This window comes from Gastrolobium bilobum, unplaced genomic scaffold (genome assembly GCF_033153095.1).
Source record: "Gastrolobium bilobum isolate Gb01-03AN ecotype WA unplaced genomic scaffold, APGP_CSIRO_Gbil_v1 utg12072, whole genome shotgun sequence".
Lineage (NCBI taxonomy): Eukaryota > Viridiplantae > Streptophyta > Magnoliopsida > Fabales > Fabaceae > Gastrolobium > Gastrolobium bilobum.
In genome coordinates, this window is record NW_026899161.1 from 287,409 (window position 1) to 306,223 (window position 18,815).

General features: G+C 34.3%; 2 protein-coding genes across 3 annotated transcripts; both read left to right on the forward strand.

The window, feature by feature from the left end:
* Nucleotides 1-6,932: 6,932 nt before the first annotated feature.
* On the forward strand, nt 6,933-14,667 carry LOC133287896 (receptor-like protein 4). Of its 2 annotated transcripts, XM_061485595.1 has the most exons (10): nt 6,933-7,156; nt 8,167-9,222; nt 10,033-10,180; nt 10,549-10,620; nt 10,868-10,939; nt 12,909-12,980; nt 13,059-13,136; nt 13,273-13,454; nt 14,182-14,321; nt 14,390-14,667. In XM_061485595.1, the coding sequence occupies exons 1-9, from the start codon at nt 7,072-7,074 to the stop codon at nt 14,301-14,303; spliced, it is 1,887 nt and encodes a 628-aa protein (XP_061341579.1). In that variant the 5' UTR covers nt 6,933-7,071; the 3' UTR covers nt 14,304-14,321; nt 14,390-14,667. The 2 variants fall into 2 exon arrangements, with proteins under 2 accessions (XP_061341579.1, XP_061341578.1); XM_061485594.1 differs by having other exon boundaries at nt 6,934-7,156; nt 14,182-14,667.
* A 2,946-nt stretch (nt 14,668-17,613) lies between these two features.
* On the forward strand, nt 17,614-18,247 carry LOC133287917 (ethylene-responsive transcription factor 12). Its single transcript, XM_061485621.1, has one exon. The coding sequence runs from the start codon at nt 17,614-17,616 to the stop codon at nt 18,115-18,117; it is 504 nt and encodes a 167-aa protein (XP_061341605.1). The 3' UTR covers nt 18,118-18,247.
* Nucleotides 18,248-18,815: the final 568 nt, after the last annotated feature.

The following is an 18,815-nucleotide window of genomic DNA, read 5'->3' on the forward strand; positions in this document are numbered from 1 at the left end:
TGTAAAACATAATAGTTAAATATTACATGTGAACCAATTCAAACACATTGTTAAGGGGCGAAAAGCTACCCCTGAAACATATAACATACCGTGTAATTAAACTTTGTTATCTTATAAGTAAATCTAAAAGCACATATTGAACAAAAATGATCATATCTCATTATTATTTGTTTGACATCATCTTTTAACTTTATCTCCGGCAGTATGATTTTGTTCCTAGAATTCACATCTCCGTCAACATCCTCAACAAAGTGACCACTCTATAAGAGGCCAATAGCCACATATTTTCCAGAATCACTATATGATTAGGTGGTCATAGAACTAATATCCTTAACACCTTATAATTACGCTTTGTTACTATAACTTGGTTTGTTGTGTTCTCCAAATGTTTTCTTCTGTATGAGGGATCTAGCACTTTCAATGTTATCATCTAATCCTTACTTTTGCCATCTTTTGCAAAATCCATATTCTCTTTTATTTTGGATGTATTGTCATTTCATGTTTAGGATGATACTCTTCCTTCTTCGATTTTAGTGTTTCGCGTGAAGGAATGGATGCTTTGAGCACAACATCATGCTCTTCTATGTAACGTATAACAGAAGGTGGCGTTGATTTAGGGTTTTCTTCTATATGACATAATAATGTTATGCTCAAAGCATTTATTCATTCACGTGAAACACTAAAATAAAAAAAAGAGGAGTTTATCCTAAACACGAAATATAAACTCATCCAAAATCAAGAGAAAACCTGACTTTTGCTGGGAACGACAAAAGTCAAGGATTAGATGTTGATGTTGATGTGAAAAATGTTGGATTCTTCCTGTAATGAAAAACCTTTGGATAATGCAGCAAACCAAATTCCAATAACAAAGCCTTATTTATATGGTGTTAAGGATATACATTGTAGGGTCACTAGGTCATCCAGTGATACTAGTTATTGCTTCCTATAAAGAGATAGTATTGTTGAAAATGTTTGGTGATCAAAATTATAGGAACAGAATCATGTAGCCAGAGATTGGATAAAAGGATGATGTGAAACAAATAACACCAAGGTATGGTCATTTTAGTTTAATATTGTTTTTAAAAACCTACTTATAATATGACACAATATGTTGTCTATTTTATAAGCAGCTTATTGTCCTTTATCAATTTGTTTAAATTGGTTCGCATGTAGTATCTAACTATTATGTTTTGTTGATTAAATATTCTTTATATGAGGACTAGAAGTCTACCTCCTGGTGTTGAGGTTAAGGATGGAAACAGACACCCCAAAATTATATGTGATTTTTTTAATAAAGGATGGTGCATTGGAGGTAATTCTTGCAGCTCTCTTCATGTAAGAGATACTGTGAAAAATACTGATCAATAGGCAGAAGGCTCTCTCGTAATCTTGGCCAAGCTTTTTAAATATGGATCCTCCTACTAAAATCAAACATGATATATGGTCTACATTAGGTAATTTATAGGTTAAATGAACCAATTTTTTCTTTCAAGATAATAAATTCAATATAATACATTGACTAAATGCAAAATAATTAATTAATAATATGCAAAGAATCTTAAAATTATATATGTTATCCATCTCCATTTCACAAACATGAACACTATTTGATTTGATTAAATAATAAACAAAATAAAACAACATGCATTAAGTATTCAACCAAACACTTTTAATTGGACCATATAACATGACTCCCCATCTAAAAGTAAGGAAATTCCTATATATTATCTCTTAAATATTGTCTTGTAATCATCGACCTTCTCGAGATTTTTCTTATACAAGTCATTCATCTCAGTAGTAAAATAAACACAAAAATGTCATAGCATCATCATCCCATCAAGTAAGCAAAATTTTAATTTCAAATAAATTTTATGATTCTGGTATTAATAACAAATATACCAATCATATTGAAAGTGTAAGAAACATTCTTGTACATAGCCCTTTTATACGACCAACACTCTATTAATCTCATTTTTAATTGGAAAACATTATGAGATATGAAAATAAAGGATTAAAATAAAGAATACAATACATTTCAAATCAAATAAGAAAGACCCAAATGAAGAACACACTAATAAAACCAAGAAAGACCAAATCGATGAAGAAAGACCCAACCAGATTACGATGTCACGAACACAAAATAAAAGGTGTAAAGAAAAACTTGCCTTCTTCATTTGTCGGAGTCAATGTTGAAAGAACCGCAACTGATGATCGAATTTTATATAAAAGTATACAAATGAAAATGGATCATGGTTCATGAATCACAAATATCATTTTGAATAGGAGATTTTATAATTTTGGATGGGGATACATGATTTGTAATATGGTGTTTTGTGATTAAGAGATTGTAACAGAGAATTCTCAGGTTTTGTACATTCGGATGGTGATGAATGGTTTGTGAGTCACAAATTTCGTTTTGAATTAGAGCATTCATAGAGATGAAGATATTTGATAGTTAGGGTTCATGCAAATCGGGTTAGGGTTCAATTTTGATTTTAACGAGTAAGTTGCATCCAACTAGGTTTGGGCCTTTTAAAGGTCGTTCTACTAACATGCTTATATACCCTTTTTTATTTATATTTCTTTTATTTTGATAACATTTGTTTTTTTTTCCGGTGGAGTGATAACAGTTGTTATTTGAAGCAAATTTGGTTTCTTGTTTGGAAAGCTTTGAAGTATGATACCAAAATTTATGTAGGGTAAGCATGGTTATATTAATATGGGATGATTTTATGAACCAAGCTAATTTATTTTTTTAATTGAATTGATTTTATTTTTTGGTAACTGGTTCAGATTTAGAAACAAATTTAAATTGTTTAAAACCTGCTAAAAAACCAATTTTTAACCACTAAATTGATTCATAAATGATTTTGTCTTATAACCAATTTATATTAATTTTTTTCAAAAACCAAATATCTACACATATTGCTTAAGCATGAATTTTTTGTGGAGTTGATGCACTCAAGATGAAGAATATAAAATGCAAGAGTTTTGATGATAACAAACACGCATAGAAAGAAGACTTCAAAGCATTACAACTTGGAACAATTAAAAAGAAGTCTAAAAGGACAATCATCCAAGTCAATATGTGTGAAGTCCATCAAGACAATTGACAAAACTCAAAAGATTCAAGCTATAATGGAAGAACCTAAGTCCAACAGCACAAGTAGTATATTTATAGGACTTAGACTCAAATTTAAAGGTAGCTGATCAAAATTGCATGAATGAAATGGAAGTGAACATGGATTTCAAATTGCATAATTCATAACTTTCAAATTGCATAATGCATAATTCCGAAGTCAAGAAAATGCTTTTGCGAAAGTTTGGAGGCATTGGAATCCAAGTTAGGCCAATTTGGACTACATTATTTGCTGCTATCGTGAAGGGATTCAAATCTCTCGAAAAGGATTCGAATCCTTACTAGCCATTAAGCCTTGTAAGACTATATTTTGGGGGAAAATTATATATACTCTAACTATTTTTAATCACTATTCCATTTATCATTGAACTTTAACTGATTGATTTCAATGCACCTATTCTCATTTCATTCACTGATTCATCCCCTTGATCATCTATTACCTTTGAGCTTTATTCTTTAAATTCATCACTACCAATAGGGCTTCAAGTTGTATCATTTGTACTTTGAGAGTACTTAGCCATTGTTAAACAATTCCTTCTTGTAAACTTGAGTTGAAAATGTTGTGAGACCCATTAAGTTAGAAAGGTAGCCAAATACCTAGGAAAATTCAGAGTAAAGTGTAGGGTTGCTAGGTACCCGTAAACTTGGTAGATTATAAATGTTTGTCAAGCACCTGTGAAATATGATTGTTAGTGAAACAGTTGATCGAGCAACTTCAATCCGGGCATAGGTCATAAGTTGCGGTGATCGAACCATGATACATCTAGTTTGTAATTTCTCTAACCTTCAACTCTTTATTTCAATCATTAGATTGTTGCTTGTTCACTAGTTCATCTATTGATCACACATTTATCTTTTTACTTAGAATTAATTGTGCTAAATCAAAGATTGAAGAAATATTTTTTCAAAATCAAATGAGACATTTTGCGAAAAGATTTTATAAAACTCACTTCACCCCTTGAGTTTTGAAGCGACATGTCTAACAATTTTTCCATAATTACATATCATGATAAATAAATCAAATTCATAATAAACTTAAAATATCGCAAGCAATGTTCTCAACTGCTTACACAAAGTAATTTTCTCAAATACATATCGATTATGTGAAATTCATTTTACCATCACATAAAATAACTAATACCTTGTATATTGGAATCATTTTTGTTCCCTCAAGATTTTCCTTTAAAACATATTCAAATAATATTCCCAAATGTCTCAGTATATAAGCAATGTGGCTCCGACAAACGACAAGTGCAACAATTGCTCAAGTAATAAAGTGAAAAGAAAGTATCATTCCCACAAAGATTATGTCCACCACTATATCACAAGATTGATTATATTTGATTGATTCAAATGGTTTTGAAAGAGAGGATTATAAATATCTTCAAGAAAGTAACATAAAAAATAAAATAATAAGATCTAATGAGAAAAATAATTACAAACAATGAAACAAGATGTAAGTTGGGATTTCAACTTCCCTCAATCTACTTTTGTTATGGACTGCACATAGTTAAGACATAATCCTTGCTTAATCCACACTTGCTTTCATGTACACAACATCCTTCTTTGTGTTGCAAATTGAATTTATAAAAATAGTCACAATTTGATCTCTCAATGGAATGACCATTCTAACCAATAAAGACTTTGTTAGGCTACCCATTGAAGTTTTACTTCATAAACCATAAAGAACAAAACACTCTTGACTTTAACCGGGTTGCATATGTGTGACATCAAATTATCACACATCATACATTCACATGGTGATATATCCAACATTAAGTGATGCACTTATAATTGGCCCGCTGTGTACTATACAACCAATTAACAGATTGTTTCAAGAAATTTGAAGTCAAACAAAATTATAACACATTAAACATTGCTCACATGTCCAGAGAAATGACACCGTGAAATCTAACACAGTACAATAAAATCAAAGTCTAAATGATTGTAATATGTTCGACAAAAGAAATGGAAAACAACAAATTTGACATGATTTAAGATCAAAGATTTGATATGTATTTTGAATTATTTAACTGTAATTTATTATATACATTTTTAGAAATTTTCTTTATTTTTAGGAATTTAAACTTTGAATTGATTTATAATTAGTTTATAAAAAGTGCTTAAGATCTTTAGTGTAAGAGTGAAATATTTTGTTATTTTGATAAATATAATTAAGAACTAGATAATTTCTCTTTTATCAAAGTCAAGCTCTCTGTTTATCCATTTTTCAACGCGTCTTTGACATCATTAAGGTATGCATGCACAATGCTACCAATTTAACATATAACATTGAGATCAATCTATGGGTGCATTTTTCATAAAATCATTAAGAATAACAAGTGTTATATCCAATCTTAATAGTTAATTTATTTGTATTTAACGACTCTAATTTATTAGTCACGTGAGTTATTAGATATAAATTGGATTAATGATTAAGATTGATAGTGTAACTTAAACTAATGTAAACTAATTTTATCGTGTGTGTATATATATATATATATATATATATAAGTTTAATTTAATTAAAAAATTAAAAAATGAGCTAGGCATTTTTTATAAATTAAATAAAAGCAAACCTGCATACCAAAATAAATAAATAAAAGCAAACCAAAAAATAATTTTATATTTTATTTGTAAAAAAAGATAATTCGTATATTTTTTTGAGAGGGTGAGATTACAACATACACAAGATAATTTAGAGGTAAAAGAGGAAATTAATAATTATGATAATGATGATAAAATGTTAAAATTGATTCAATGGAATACCTAACATTAAGAGATTTGATATTCCCTTCAAATAAAATGATTTCACTCTAATTGGATCCCTAAAGATTAGTATTATGCAATTTATCTGATTTGAAAACATAATTAAAATAAAATGAAGTAATTCCAAGTCCAACATGATGGAAGATGTTTCCTTCAAAGCTTGACCCATCTCTTCATGCGTTGCATACGCTGGTGACGCTCTCGTCGATAGCGCAAATACATACCGACCCATCTCAAAAGTCAAACACGGCCATTATATTATCCACCGGTTGATCCAAAAATTAACATCATGCAATCATCCTATTTATTACTTCTCAAGGTCAATCGTGTAATTTCAGTTAAGCAACATTAAATTTAATCTTTCCCGTGAACTTATTATTCCCTCTCACTCTCTTTTTCTGGTTGCTTTTGTCTTCTCACAACCTAAAAAAGCAAAATCCACCTCCAATTAGCAATTACAACCTTGAAATTAGTGTCACAAAGTTTTTTTTTTTTTTTTTTGAGTTACCCAACTCTAATTACCTCTTTGAGGTGAGTTGGCTCCCTCCGGTATGCCCACAAGCTTCGACTCTTTGAGCCGGGCTATGAGACTAATCTGGAGTGCGGGGTTAGTGATGGGCTAAAGGTTCAACCCCCTCCTCAAGAATACATTCAGCGGAAATCAAACACATATTCAACTCCACTAACTCAGCGCCAAAGAACCAACTGAACTGCACCCATTGGATGTCACAATATTTTCTTAACCACAATATTTAGCCACCAAGTAGAAATACTGTGGTCCATGTGTAACCTACAACTCACTCTCTCCTACCTCACATCATAGCCGTTAAAAAGCGGGACCCACAAAACCATATCCAAGTAGATTCAATAATAATCCACAGTATATCATCTTTAATCTTTGAACAATAATCATTAAGAGATACGGTGGAGTTGGTGCGCACCTGCATCGGTTGTGATAAGGCTCAGCAGCACGGTGACAGCTGTCCCCGTCCCTTGTTCACGAGTCAACTAATCAAAGAAGATTTATTATTAGAGTAGTTAAATTCCCAACGGTGGAGTGTTACTGCAAAGTGCAGACACGTCCAAGCATTCTCTCTCTCTCTCTCTTCTCTCTCTCTAGAAAAGCAGGGATGTGAGAGAGAGAAGAAGAAGAAAAAGCAAAGATGCCAAATACCACAATGTTTAGATTTCTTCTGCTATGGATGCTTTTCCTCTGCTTTGCTTTTACTGTGTGGGCAGCTCAACGAGGTAAGCTTCGTTTTGGTGGTGATGCTCTTTTATCGTATTCATGTACATTGGAGTTGATAAGTAGATTCATGCATAAGGATTTTGAGTTTGGATTTGTTTGAAATTTCACTTTGTTTTGCTTTCAATTTAGTTATTTAAGGAAAAATGCGTGCACATCGCTGGGTGGAATTCATGCTTGAATCTGAGTAATGTTGGGGTATATGTGACTCCATCTGGCGCCTCAGAAATTGCTTAATAGATTCTCTCTTTTTTTAATTTTTTTTGGGTTTAAAAAAGATAAGGCCATTGAATTTAAAAAAAGAACAGGAAAATACGAAGATAACATCAATTAAGTAATCTCTACAACTTAGTATTTTACTTATAGTGAAGGGTTAATCAAGTTTGGATGTCTCATGGAAGACACTTCTCTTTAGTAGAAAACTTTGATATTAAGAATATTAGAAGTACTCAGCTTGTCAAACTCTTGAACAAAAACTTAGTTTATCCCTGTTAAGAACCCTGAGGTCACCACCCCAAAAGCTAGCTCAAAGGGTGGGAGTGCCCAAGGCCTTATAAACCTCACATTAGTTGCCCATACAACCAATGTGGGACTATATTTCTCAACAATCCCCTTTTTTGTTATACACACCATTCTCAATATGAACAGGTACCGTATTGAAATTTCTTGAGCTCGCTCTGTGCCTGCTTATCATGATTCTTAAAACTTGCTTTATTGGGGACCTATTGCACGGACTGTTGCATTTAATTGAACAACATCTCAGGGATGTGATGAAATTATGCTGTGTGTGTGTGTGTGTGTGTGATATATTGACAACAATCTACAAAATGCATGTTGAAATTTACAGCAAGAGCTTGCTGCATTGTTGTTGCTATTTTATTGGCGAGTTTTAGTGTTAACGAAACCGGTGTGATTGATTGCGAATACCAAAGGATTAGGATTTTCATAATTTTGATATTTTTTATATCCCTTTGATTTGCTTCAAATTTCTGAAACTTCACATTCATTGCAGGGCCGTTTGCTATGCGCATAAGCTGTGGGGCTCGGCAGAATGTTCAAACAAAACCAACCACTACCCTTTGGTATAAAGACTTTGGATATACTGGAGGCATACCCGCTAACGCATCTAAAACAAGCTACATTTCCCCTCCTCTCACAACTCTTCGCTATTTCCCTTTGTCTGAAGGTCCTTCAAATTGCTACCACATTAATGGAGTGCCAAAGGGGCACTACTCAGTCAGGATCTTTTTTGCACTTGTCGCACAAGCTAGAGCTACCGATGAACCTCTATTTGACATCTCTATTCAAGGCACTCAAATATATTCTTTGAAATCAGGTTGGACCGATCAGGATGATCAAGCATTTACCCAAGCTCAAGTGTTTCTTATGGATAGTTCTGTCTCAATCTGTTTCCATAGCACGGGTCATGGAGATCCAGCAATCCTTTCAATTGAGATTCTTCAAATTGATGATAAAGCTTATTATTTTGCGCCTGGATGGAGTCAAGGGATAATACTTAGGACAGTTAAAAGACTTAGTTGTGGTTTTGGGCAGTCAAAATTTGGCGTAGATTATGGTGCGGATCCCCTGGGTGGGGACAGATTTTGGCAGCATACTAAAACTTTTGGTCAGGATTCTGATAGACCTAGATCCGTTGAAACTAGAATCAAACAGGCTTCACTTCCACCAAACTTTTATCCAGAAACTCTTTATCGATCAGCACTTGTTAGTACTAGTAGCCAGCCTGATTTAACATATACATTGGATGTGGATCCCAACAAAAACTATTCTATTTGGTTACATTTTGCAGAGATTGATAATTCAGTGACTGCCATAGGTCAAAGGGTCTTTGACATTATGATAAATGGTGATGTTGCTTTTAAAGATGTTGACATTGTGAAATTGAGTGGGGGTCCTTATACCGCCCTTGTGCTTAATACAACTGTTACTGTTAATGGGAGGACTTTGACAATAACTTTGAATCCAAAAGAGGGTAGTCTTGCCATAATCAATGCCATTGAGATATTGGAGGTTATAATGGTTGAGTCAAATACTTTATCAGATGAAGGTATATATGTCAATCCCTACTAATGTTATATTTTTCTAAGGTAGATTATACTTATAACCTTTTTTTTCTTATAACCACTTTGTTATTGTTAGATCAAAATCAAATCAATGGCTCTTACTTGATGTTATTTTATAACCGTTGATTTGATTTTGATCCAACAATAAAGAAAATGGTTGTAAAAAAGAGAGGTTATAACTTATAAGTATAACCTCTCCTATTTTTCTAACATGATTTTTTTTTGGTTACAACATGAATTTTCGTCCTAGTGATGTGTGATATTTATTATATAATCAAATGAAATGTGGGTTGAATTTGGAGGAGAGTGTAATGATTTCATAATACCCACTATATACACGCAATCTGTATTTGTTTTAAGTTTTTGGCAAATGAGCAATAACATATTATTGACATTCTCAGGAACTTATTAATGATGCAGAATTATACAATTTCTGGCTTCTATTTTCCCTTATTAAATAACACAACTCAAGATACTCTATTATTTGGGTCTATGGCTCTTTATGAATACAACATGGGATCGGTTTTGTGCTGGTACTTGCTACTTTTACATGCACTATCATACTTCTTGGGTCTCTTTGTTTCGGCACTTTTCCTTAACTGATTGCTTGTTGCTCTTGCTTCCTCTTCCTATCAGAGGTGACATTCAGGCTTAGTATTGATTGGTTACTTTATGATACTGTTACATTTACTTGTCCTCTGATTTTATGTACTATTAATGGTAGCAAATGTGATTTCTGGTAATCTAAATGCATGTAAAATTTTTGCTAGTTGATCATTGTTCTTTTACTCTAGTTAGGGCTTTACAAACATTAAAGAAGGCTTTGGGGCTTCCTCCCAGGTTTGGGTGGAATGGTGATCCATGTGTTCCTCAACAACATCCATGGACTGGAGCAGATTGCCAATTAGACAAAAGTAGCAGCAAATGGGTCATTGATGGACTGTAATTTCTTATTATCCTTATTCTAAATATTTGATTGTGTGGTAGCATTTAAATCCGTCTTTCTCTTGTTAAGAGTTTGAAGCCTTTGGCTATAAACATATTTTTTCACTCATTTGGGAATTGCATGCTTTCTGAAATCAACCTTTTTATTTTCCTTATTTGAGGGAGTAGCCCTTATATTGACCCTCTCCTTTCTCAAATTTCCTTGGGCCCAGATTGTATTCAAAACAAACTTATAACTCCACCCTGCACTTAGCAAAGATATTGGTGCCACTAGGGTAAAAGTCAGTGTCTTTTGCAGTGAAAGCTGTATTGAATATTTAATCTCAATATATGGCTTACTTGGTGATGTATCTGTTGATGAACAGTGGTCTTGACAATCAAGGTCTGAAGGGTTTCTTGCCGAATGACATATCCAGACTGCATAATCTACAAAACCTGTGAGTTGTAAATAGTTTCCTTTCAGACGAACATTAATATTTATGTCAATGTATGGATATATGAATAATGTTTGGTATATTGATAATAAAATAAAATCCTACTTCTGTAGGCATAAGTACTGATATTTGAATAATTTGTCTGACCTTTTTAGTTTTCCTTTTTTTGTTCACTATTCCCTAAGAAATAGAAAAAAAATAGTACGTTCATTCGCCTATTTGTTATGCTTATTTTACTTGTTCATCACAGAAACCTAAGTGGAAACAGCATTCATGGGGCTATTCCTTCCGCACTTGGAACAATAACTAGCTTGCAAGTGCTGTAAGTGACTTCTTGTTCTTGCTCTTCTTATTTTCTTAGTTCATAAAATATATGGTACAATGCATGTGATTCTCATCCTCAGCACAGGTGTGTTGGGAAATGATGTCTGCTCCAATCCTGTCTTCAATTCTTTATGTGAACTAATCCCTGGTTCTAGAGGAATAATGTAAAGAACCTTGGGATACACCACCCCAAAAGCTAGCTCAAAGGTTGGGAGTGCCCAAGACCTTATAAACTCCACATTAGTTGCACATACAACCAATGTGGGACTATATATCTCAACACGCCCCCTCACACGAGAGCCCATTGGGCTTGAAGAGTGGACAATGCAACAGGCCCAGCTTACCTGTGCTAAGAAACGCCACAAGAGAAAGTGGGGGGCGGCGAGGCTCTGATACCATGTAAAGAACCTTGGGATACACCACCCCAAAAGCTAGCTCTGATACCATGTTAAGAACCTTGAGGTCACCACCCCAAAAGCTAGCTCATAGGGTGAGAGTGCTCAAGACCTTATAAACTCCACATTAGTTGCACATACAACCAATGTGAGACTATATATCTCAACAAATAAGAAAGTATGAAATCCTAAAATTTTAAAGCATTAGCAAGATCTAAGGGACAAGATATATGAAACATGAACTTGTATAGTTGTATATGTAGTTAGGGGTGTTTGCAGAATTTGGATCTGTTTTAAGGGAAAAGGATAACTGATCCATCTAATTGATTTTCTTATTATATCATTCAATCGGTTTGGTTCAAATTGTAAATTCAATCTAAATCAGTTTCAGTTGGATTGGTTTTTCAGATTTTTGTTTGAATTTTTTTAATATATAAATTCATCAAAGTACAGAAATATAATTTCATGAAAAGACATCAAAACACAAATCCAAATTCTAAATTAATTGTCAATCTTACAATATATGTTCAAATCCAAGAAAGGGAATTAAGTTTGGCTGGAAGAATAATAAGAATGTTCTAAATAAGTATCGATAATATGGAAATTTCTTAGGTGAAATATTATTTTAAAAATATATGTATAAAATTTTGATTCGATTTGGACTGGATTGGTTTGAAAATTTGGATCTAAAAACCGATTCAATCCAATTTAATTTTTTGATTTATTCAGTTTTGATTGGATCCGTTTGGTTTTGAATGCCCCTAAAGTAGTTTTTTTTGCAAGATATATTTGTTACTCCCTGGTCTTCGTATTTCCTAATTGGATTGAGTGCATGTGTCTTTCCAAAACTATATATCATAGTAACACCTCTAAAATTAAAAACATAAAAAAAGTAAAACGGAAACTTTTCCACTTATGTAATATGTTTGTAACGGTGGAACTTTATTGATAGAATAGATGGTGTTAGAAAAGTATGATATAAAAACAATTAATATGTCCTTCACCAAATGGTCATGAGTTTGATCCTCACAACTCCTGATTATTTACTAAATAATTAAATATTGTGGTGTTTCTTAGTACAGGTACGTGAGCCTGTGCATTATCCACCCTTTAAGTTCAATGTACTCTTGTGTGAAGGGGCATGTTAGAGAAGTATGATATAAAACTTTTAATGTGACCTTCATCTAACAATTTGAACTTTTGGGTTGAATTTGTTACTTAATAGATGACATTATAGTGAATAATCCATATTGCAAAATCACTCTGATTTGTAAAAGCTAAGGGATAAATATACATAAAAAGTTCACAAAGAAAAGGAGTCATATATCTTATTAAGGTTAATATTTGTGGTCAATATTGCTTTAGTTCTAAATAATGAAAGGTCGATCAAGTTGTACAACTTGGCAATGTTGAATTTGTACTTCAGTGACTAGTAGAACTTAGATGACTCACCATCTTCATGCTTTGATTAAACCACTTGAGATTAGCTTCACTCTTAGATTACTGAAAGTTGTGAATTATTGCTTTGGCTCTCATGGTGATATCATTTCTGAATGCCATGTACACATGCAGTGACCTGTCCTACAACTTTTTCAATGGATCAATTCCTGAAAGCCTTGGACAATTGACGTTGTTACGAAGACTGTAAGATTCCTTAGTGTTTAACTTAGCCATAAGACAAATAAGGAGACAAGAAGTCTGTTTTAAAATGTCTTCATGCAGGAACCTTAATGGCAACTTCCTGTCTGGAAGGGTCCCAGCAACTCTAGGAGGAAGACTTTTGCACAGAGCTAGCTTCAAGTATGTTGTCAATGATTAAACACTTCAATAAACAAAGAATATTTATATGCAATGAGAGGATAACCATATCTATATGCTATTTCTCAACCTTCTTTGTGATTAAGGTTGCTAAATCTACACTTGTGGATGGCTGCAGTTTTACTGATAATGCAGGTCTGTGTGGTATACCTGGATTACCTACATGCGGACCTCACCTTTCTGCCGGTGCTAAAGTTGGTATTGGGTTAGGTGCTTTTTTTACATTTCTACTGCTTATTGTCTGTTCAGTTTGCTGGTGGAAAAGGCGCCAGAATATCCTACGGGCTCAGCAAATTGCGGGTAAGGATTTTAATATTTGCGGGTTATAGTTATCTTAATACGCTGCAAATTTATTGGGTTGAGCTTACACCAGTTTGCCCCTATCCGATATATATATATATATATATATATATATATATATATATATATATATATATATATATATATATATATATATATAAAGGAAGGATATTCTTACTGCCAAAATTTTTTACTACTAACTTACTACCTATCTAATCACCATTGAATTAAAGAGAGAAAATGCTAAAAAGTTTTTGGAAAAAGAGAAAATATTAATCCAATGGTGATTAGATAGGTAGTGAGTTGGTAGTAGAAGATTTTGGTAGTAAGAATATCTCTCCTTATATATATATATATATGGGTACACGGCCAACGTTTTATATGGAATCATAATTAGTAATTAGTAATATATTGTATTCTTATTGGCCTGTCCCGCAACCTGAATATTCCTTTTTTCACTCTCTGTACAACCCTCTTGTTTTATCCCAAAAAAATGATCATGCATTACGTGAGTCAAGTAGCCCAGAATTTACTTAACTCTTGAATGTGGAAAAACATTGACACTATTCTCCCAGGATATCAACTCAACTCTAGAGAAATTTGAAGAAAATTTGTTTCTCCAAATTGGGTTGAATTAGGGAAAATAGTTAAATTCCCGAACTTAACCTTGCTAAGCACTAAGAATTTATCATGAATTAAAATTTATACTCTTGGTTTTCTTTTGTAGCGAGGGCAGCTCCATATGCAAAAGCAAGGACCCATTTTTCACGTGACATCCAGATGACAAGGCATAATAATTATGGCAATGCTCACACTGCTGCGGAGAATGGGCCTATCTTGCTTTCATGATAACATCCCATTGTTCTGGTATCTTTCGAAGACTATCCCAGCATTTTTTTAATTGAAGAGTCCTATTTAAGTGGCTTGAATGGCAGGGTAATATGATCTTCTGATGGCTGTACCCCATAGTGTGCTTCCCCAAATATTGACAAAGTTCCTTGAGCCCATTGAATCACTTACAAGCTGAGAACCCTCCTAATTTGTAAATCAGTAAATTTTGTACATTACCATGTTTACGTTTTTATTACCCCCTCTATGTTTGAACTTCTATACAGATTCTTTTTTTCATCTATTAGGAAAGGATTTATAGCAGTTTAAAAGTTGAAATGCAGATAGAAATCATAATGTTCTATATAGAAGAAAAGTGAGGTTTAAGGCAGAGTTTTTTCTTTTATATCCTGTTTTTATATTTTAATTTGCGGATCATTCTGAAGGGCATCATGCTTGTTTATGCGTTGATAAAGGAAAAATAACCAAATTGCTGCATCAGTTGAAATTGGTTTCTGAACTAAAGTGGGTAAGGAAAACAATTAACACACAAAACCTTCATAAAACCCAAACCATTTAGAACCCATTCTGGCCTGGATTTCTTGATCAGTTAGTCCATTATTGGGCTTATGGATATACAATATAGTTTAACCCAAAGTCCTAAACCAATGTCATACATGAAGCAAGCTAACCAAACTAATATTGGTGGGATTGGATTGCAGTTATCCAAAAGCCAAAATTAAAGTAGATTAGGTTAAGGCAACTACAATTTAAGCCAGATGTCAAATCTAACCCATCTTATGACTATCTAAATTTAAATTAGTTGATATCCATGACCTATGCTCATTTCGACGTTGGGCCTTACGGCTTATGAAATTGTTAATTTGGTACTACGAAGTCAGAACACTCCTAGGTAAAGGAAAAACCGGGTGATCCTTTGAACCAACCTGGAAGTCCGTTTTTTATTTTTATAATTTATATGTAGTCCTTTTTTTTTAATCTTAACAAGTTTTTAAAATTTCAAATTAGTCCTGGATCATTGATGATGGAAACTGCCACACACGAGAAGCGAAGCACAAACAGTGACCAGCCACCGTCGTCGGCCGCCATCCCCCACCATGATTAAAGATTGACAAGACACGTGGAGACGAGGATGGATTGATTTGTGGCATTTTTATCATCAAAGGATGTCGGCGACATTGACGACGACACCATCAACTTGATCATCCAAACAGAACGCCAACGCCACTATTTGTACATACGTATTAGTTTCATGTGTACCTGAAAATTAATTAGGGAAGACATCGAATATACTTTGACAAGTCATTCTTTGATAAGATAAAATAAATGGTTCGAAAAACAAAAGACAACTTATTTTGATAAATAATGTAGCATAACCATGATTTAAAATTGGTTATTGAATTAAATAAATGAGTAGAGACTACTCATTTATCTAAATAAAAGTTCTTAACTAAAAAATTCTAATTGTCAAGTGATTTGCTACCTCGAAGTCAAAATTTGAAATTGACATTTGAGAGGTGCAAAGACAGATGTTCTAAAATTAGAAATAAAACATTATGCCTTTTAAATGAATAATATATAAAAAAAAATTATTTTTACTACAAAAAAATATTTTCTCGTCACATTCATATAAAAATGAGTGAATACTATATTATAAAAAGAAGATAGAAAAGAAGTTTGTGAAATTTATTTATTTTTATATGAACGTAAGGGATAAATAATTTTTACCACAAAAATACCATAAATAAAACAAGCTAATACAACTGTAGTTATTTCAGAGTAATCAAAGTTTGATTAATTACAAGCTCTGTCTCCCTACCTTCCAAGCAGATGCAGGCGAGTTGATTGAAGTTAGACACAACAAACTGAACAGTAATCAAACTATCCAACGGAGAAAACAAAAGGGAATAAATAAAAAGTTGCCGTCCTATCATATCATCATCATAGACCATACAGAGTGAAACCAAAAGGCAAGTTTGAAAACACAAATAGAAAAAAAAAAAAAATTATTATTATTATTATAACACACTTGTCCTCATGCAGGGAGAGAATCAACAGAGATGGTCCAAACAAAACAACCCAAACCGAGTGCCGATAACTTGATAAAGCATTTTAGGAATTTTATTTCATTTTCACATAGTATAATTCATGAATTACAAATTACTTTTCCAAATACGCATATATATATTTTTTTAAAAATAAATAAATAAAGAAAAGTAAATAGAGTTCACGTGACTATTATTACATCCGTATCTGTAGGCATATATATATATACATATACATACTGTGCCCGCGTCTGGTAGCTGCAGTCACTCTGAAACTGAATCCCCCACCCGTCTTTCACCACTCACACTTTTTCAAATTTCTTTTTTAAAAACTTGAAATTTGGTCCTTTCTCTTTCTCTCTCTCTATAAGTATAAAGAAGAAGAATAGTAAAGGATTGGAGTGTACACAGGGGCCAACAGGGTCAAACACGCCAACCAGCCCATCTTCTCTTTTCTCTGTGTGTGGCCCAACTTCACCTGTTCCCTGCAACTCAGACACCCTTCCACGTGGGAGTCTCTGTCACTGCACCAACCCCAACCCCCCAATCCTTCCATCCACTCACAATACGCCAACTCATCAACCGTACCCTGATCCATTCTCATCATATCCTCACCCACCCCCTTTCCCTTTCCCTTTCATACGTCAACTCAAATTCCCATAAATCTCTTTAAATCTTTATTACATCCTCCCCCTCCAATAATAACATCATTTATATTATTCAACTCAATCCCCAAAAAAACATTAATTATTAATTACTTAATTAATTAATTAAAAAAATTTAAAAAAATGTCAGGCGCCGTTCAGCAAAACGCCGTACAACAACATCAGTAGGGCTTACGTCACTCGGACCCACTCACATGATAGCTCCCCCTGCCCAACCCACACGTCTTATCAGGCGGCGGCTCTCTCCTATTGAATGGGGTCCCACAAACTTTCTTTCTTTCTCAAACCCTCACATCACATCCGTCCGATCACACGCTGCATTGTTCGATCAAAATCAACGGCTCTCGCGATTTTATCCAAATTTTTCGGTTCGCAGGTGGCGTTAGTGTATAAAAAAAAAAAACCAAAAGGCAAACAAAAAGAGAGAAAGTGAGAAAGTTAAGGGTCGTGCCGGCCAGCCGACAATTACGGGAGGTTATGTGGGTCCCTCTGCTTTTTATATACACACACTCACTTCTTCACTTTTCTTTCTATCTCTAAACTAAACCACTTCGGTTTTTTTTTTTTTTTTCCCTTTCTTTCTTTCTTTCTTTGATGTTAATGGCGTCTTCGTCTTCTTCGGCTTCTCGCGAGGGACACTACAGAGGGGTTAGGAAGCGACCATGGGGACGCTACGCAGCTGAGATACGCGATCCTTGGAAGAAGACTCGTGTTTGGTTGGGTACATTTGATACTCCTGAGGAGGCTGCGCTTGCATACGACGGCGCCGCTCGTTCCCTCCGCGGTGCCAAGGCTAAAACAAACTTTCCTCCGGCGCCGGTTGCCGCCGCTGGCCTCTGCCTCGACCTCAACGTCCCTTCCTCTGATCACCGCTGGCCCTCCGTCCCTTCCCGCAGTCTCGTCCTCAGTGAGTTTCTTCACACCGCTGGTCCTCCACCTCAGCCTCCTCCTGCTGCGGTGGCCAGTCACAGGCGCATCGACGGCGCTGTTGCTGTTGGCGGTGGAGCACAGATGGTGGAGAGTTCCCCGACGGCGTCGTTTCTGGGACTCATTCGGCGCGGGATTCCCATCGACTTGAACGAACCTCCACCCTTGTGGCTATAGAGTATTATAAAATGAGATCCTGTATGTTAGGCTTAGCACGACGTCGTTTTTATCTAATTAATGTACCCCAGTTTTTCCCCTCTCGTCATGATTATGTTTCGTTTATCAGCGTTGTTCGTTTTCATAGAGGGTGGAGTAGTGTGTATCTTAGTATCTCTGTCTATGGGATGAGTCTATCTAACATTTCAGATAAATGAAAAAATCTATGATATTGTATATACATTTATTTATTTATTTATTTTTCCCGTATTATTGTTGCTACGAGTTTTGTTCCATTTAGCTAGAATTGTCCTTTAATAAATTGTGTTATGCGCGGATTCATACCCGATTTATATAATATAGCTTTATTTGTTAGACCCATAAATAATGATAATGATGATTGTTTGAAATAAAAATGGTCGTGAACGAACACCTTATCTGGTTCAAAATCTATTATTAGTGGTTTGGTGCTTTTGGAATGTTGGGCGGCGTGGTAGACAACCGACGACGGATTGACAACCGTTGATTCGATTGGGACCACCTTCGAAAAAGAAAGCTGCGAGTGGTTTCCACGCGCTATATTAACGGGGGTGGGGACTGCTTTTGTTGGGTTTTCTGGTGGGGAGCGGGAACTGCGAAGCGAGCGTGTGGGTATCAGTATGATGGCATTCCTTTTCTAGTCAAAGATCTGGTTCTTATCATTTTAGCAGCGTATGCTT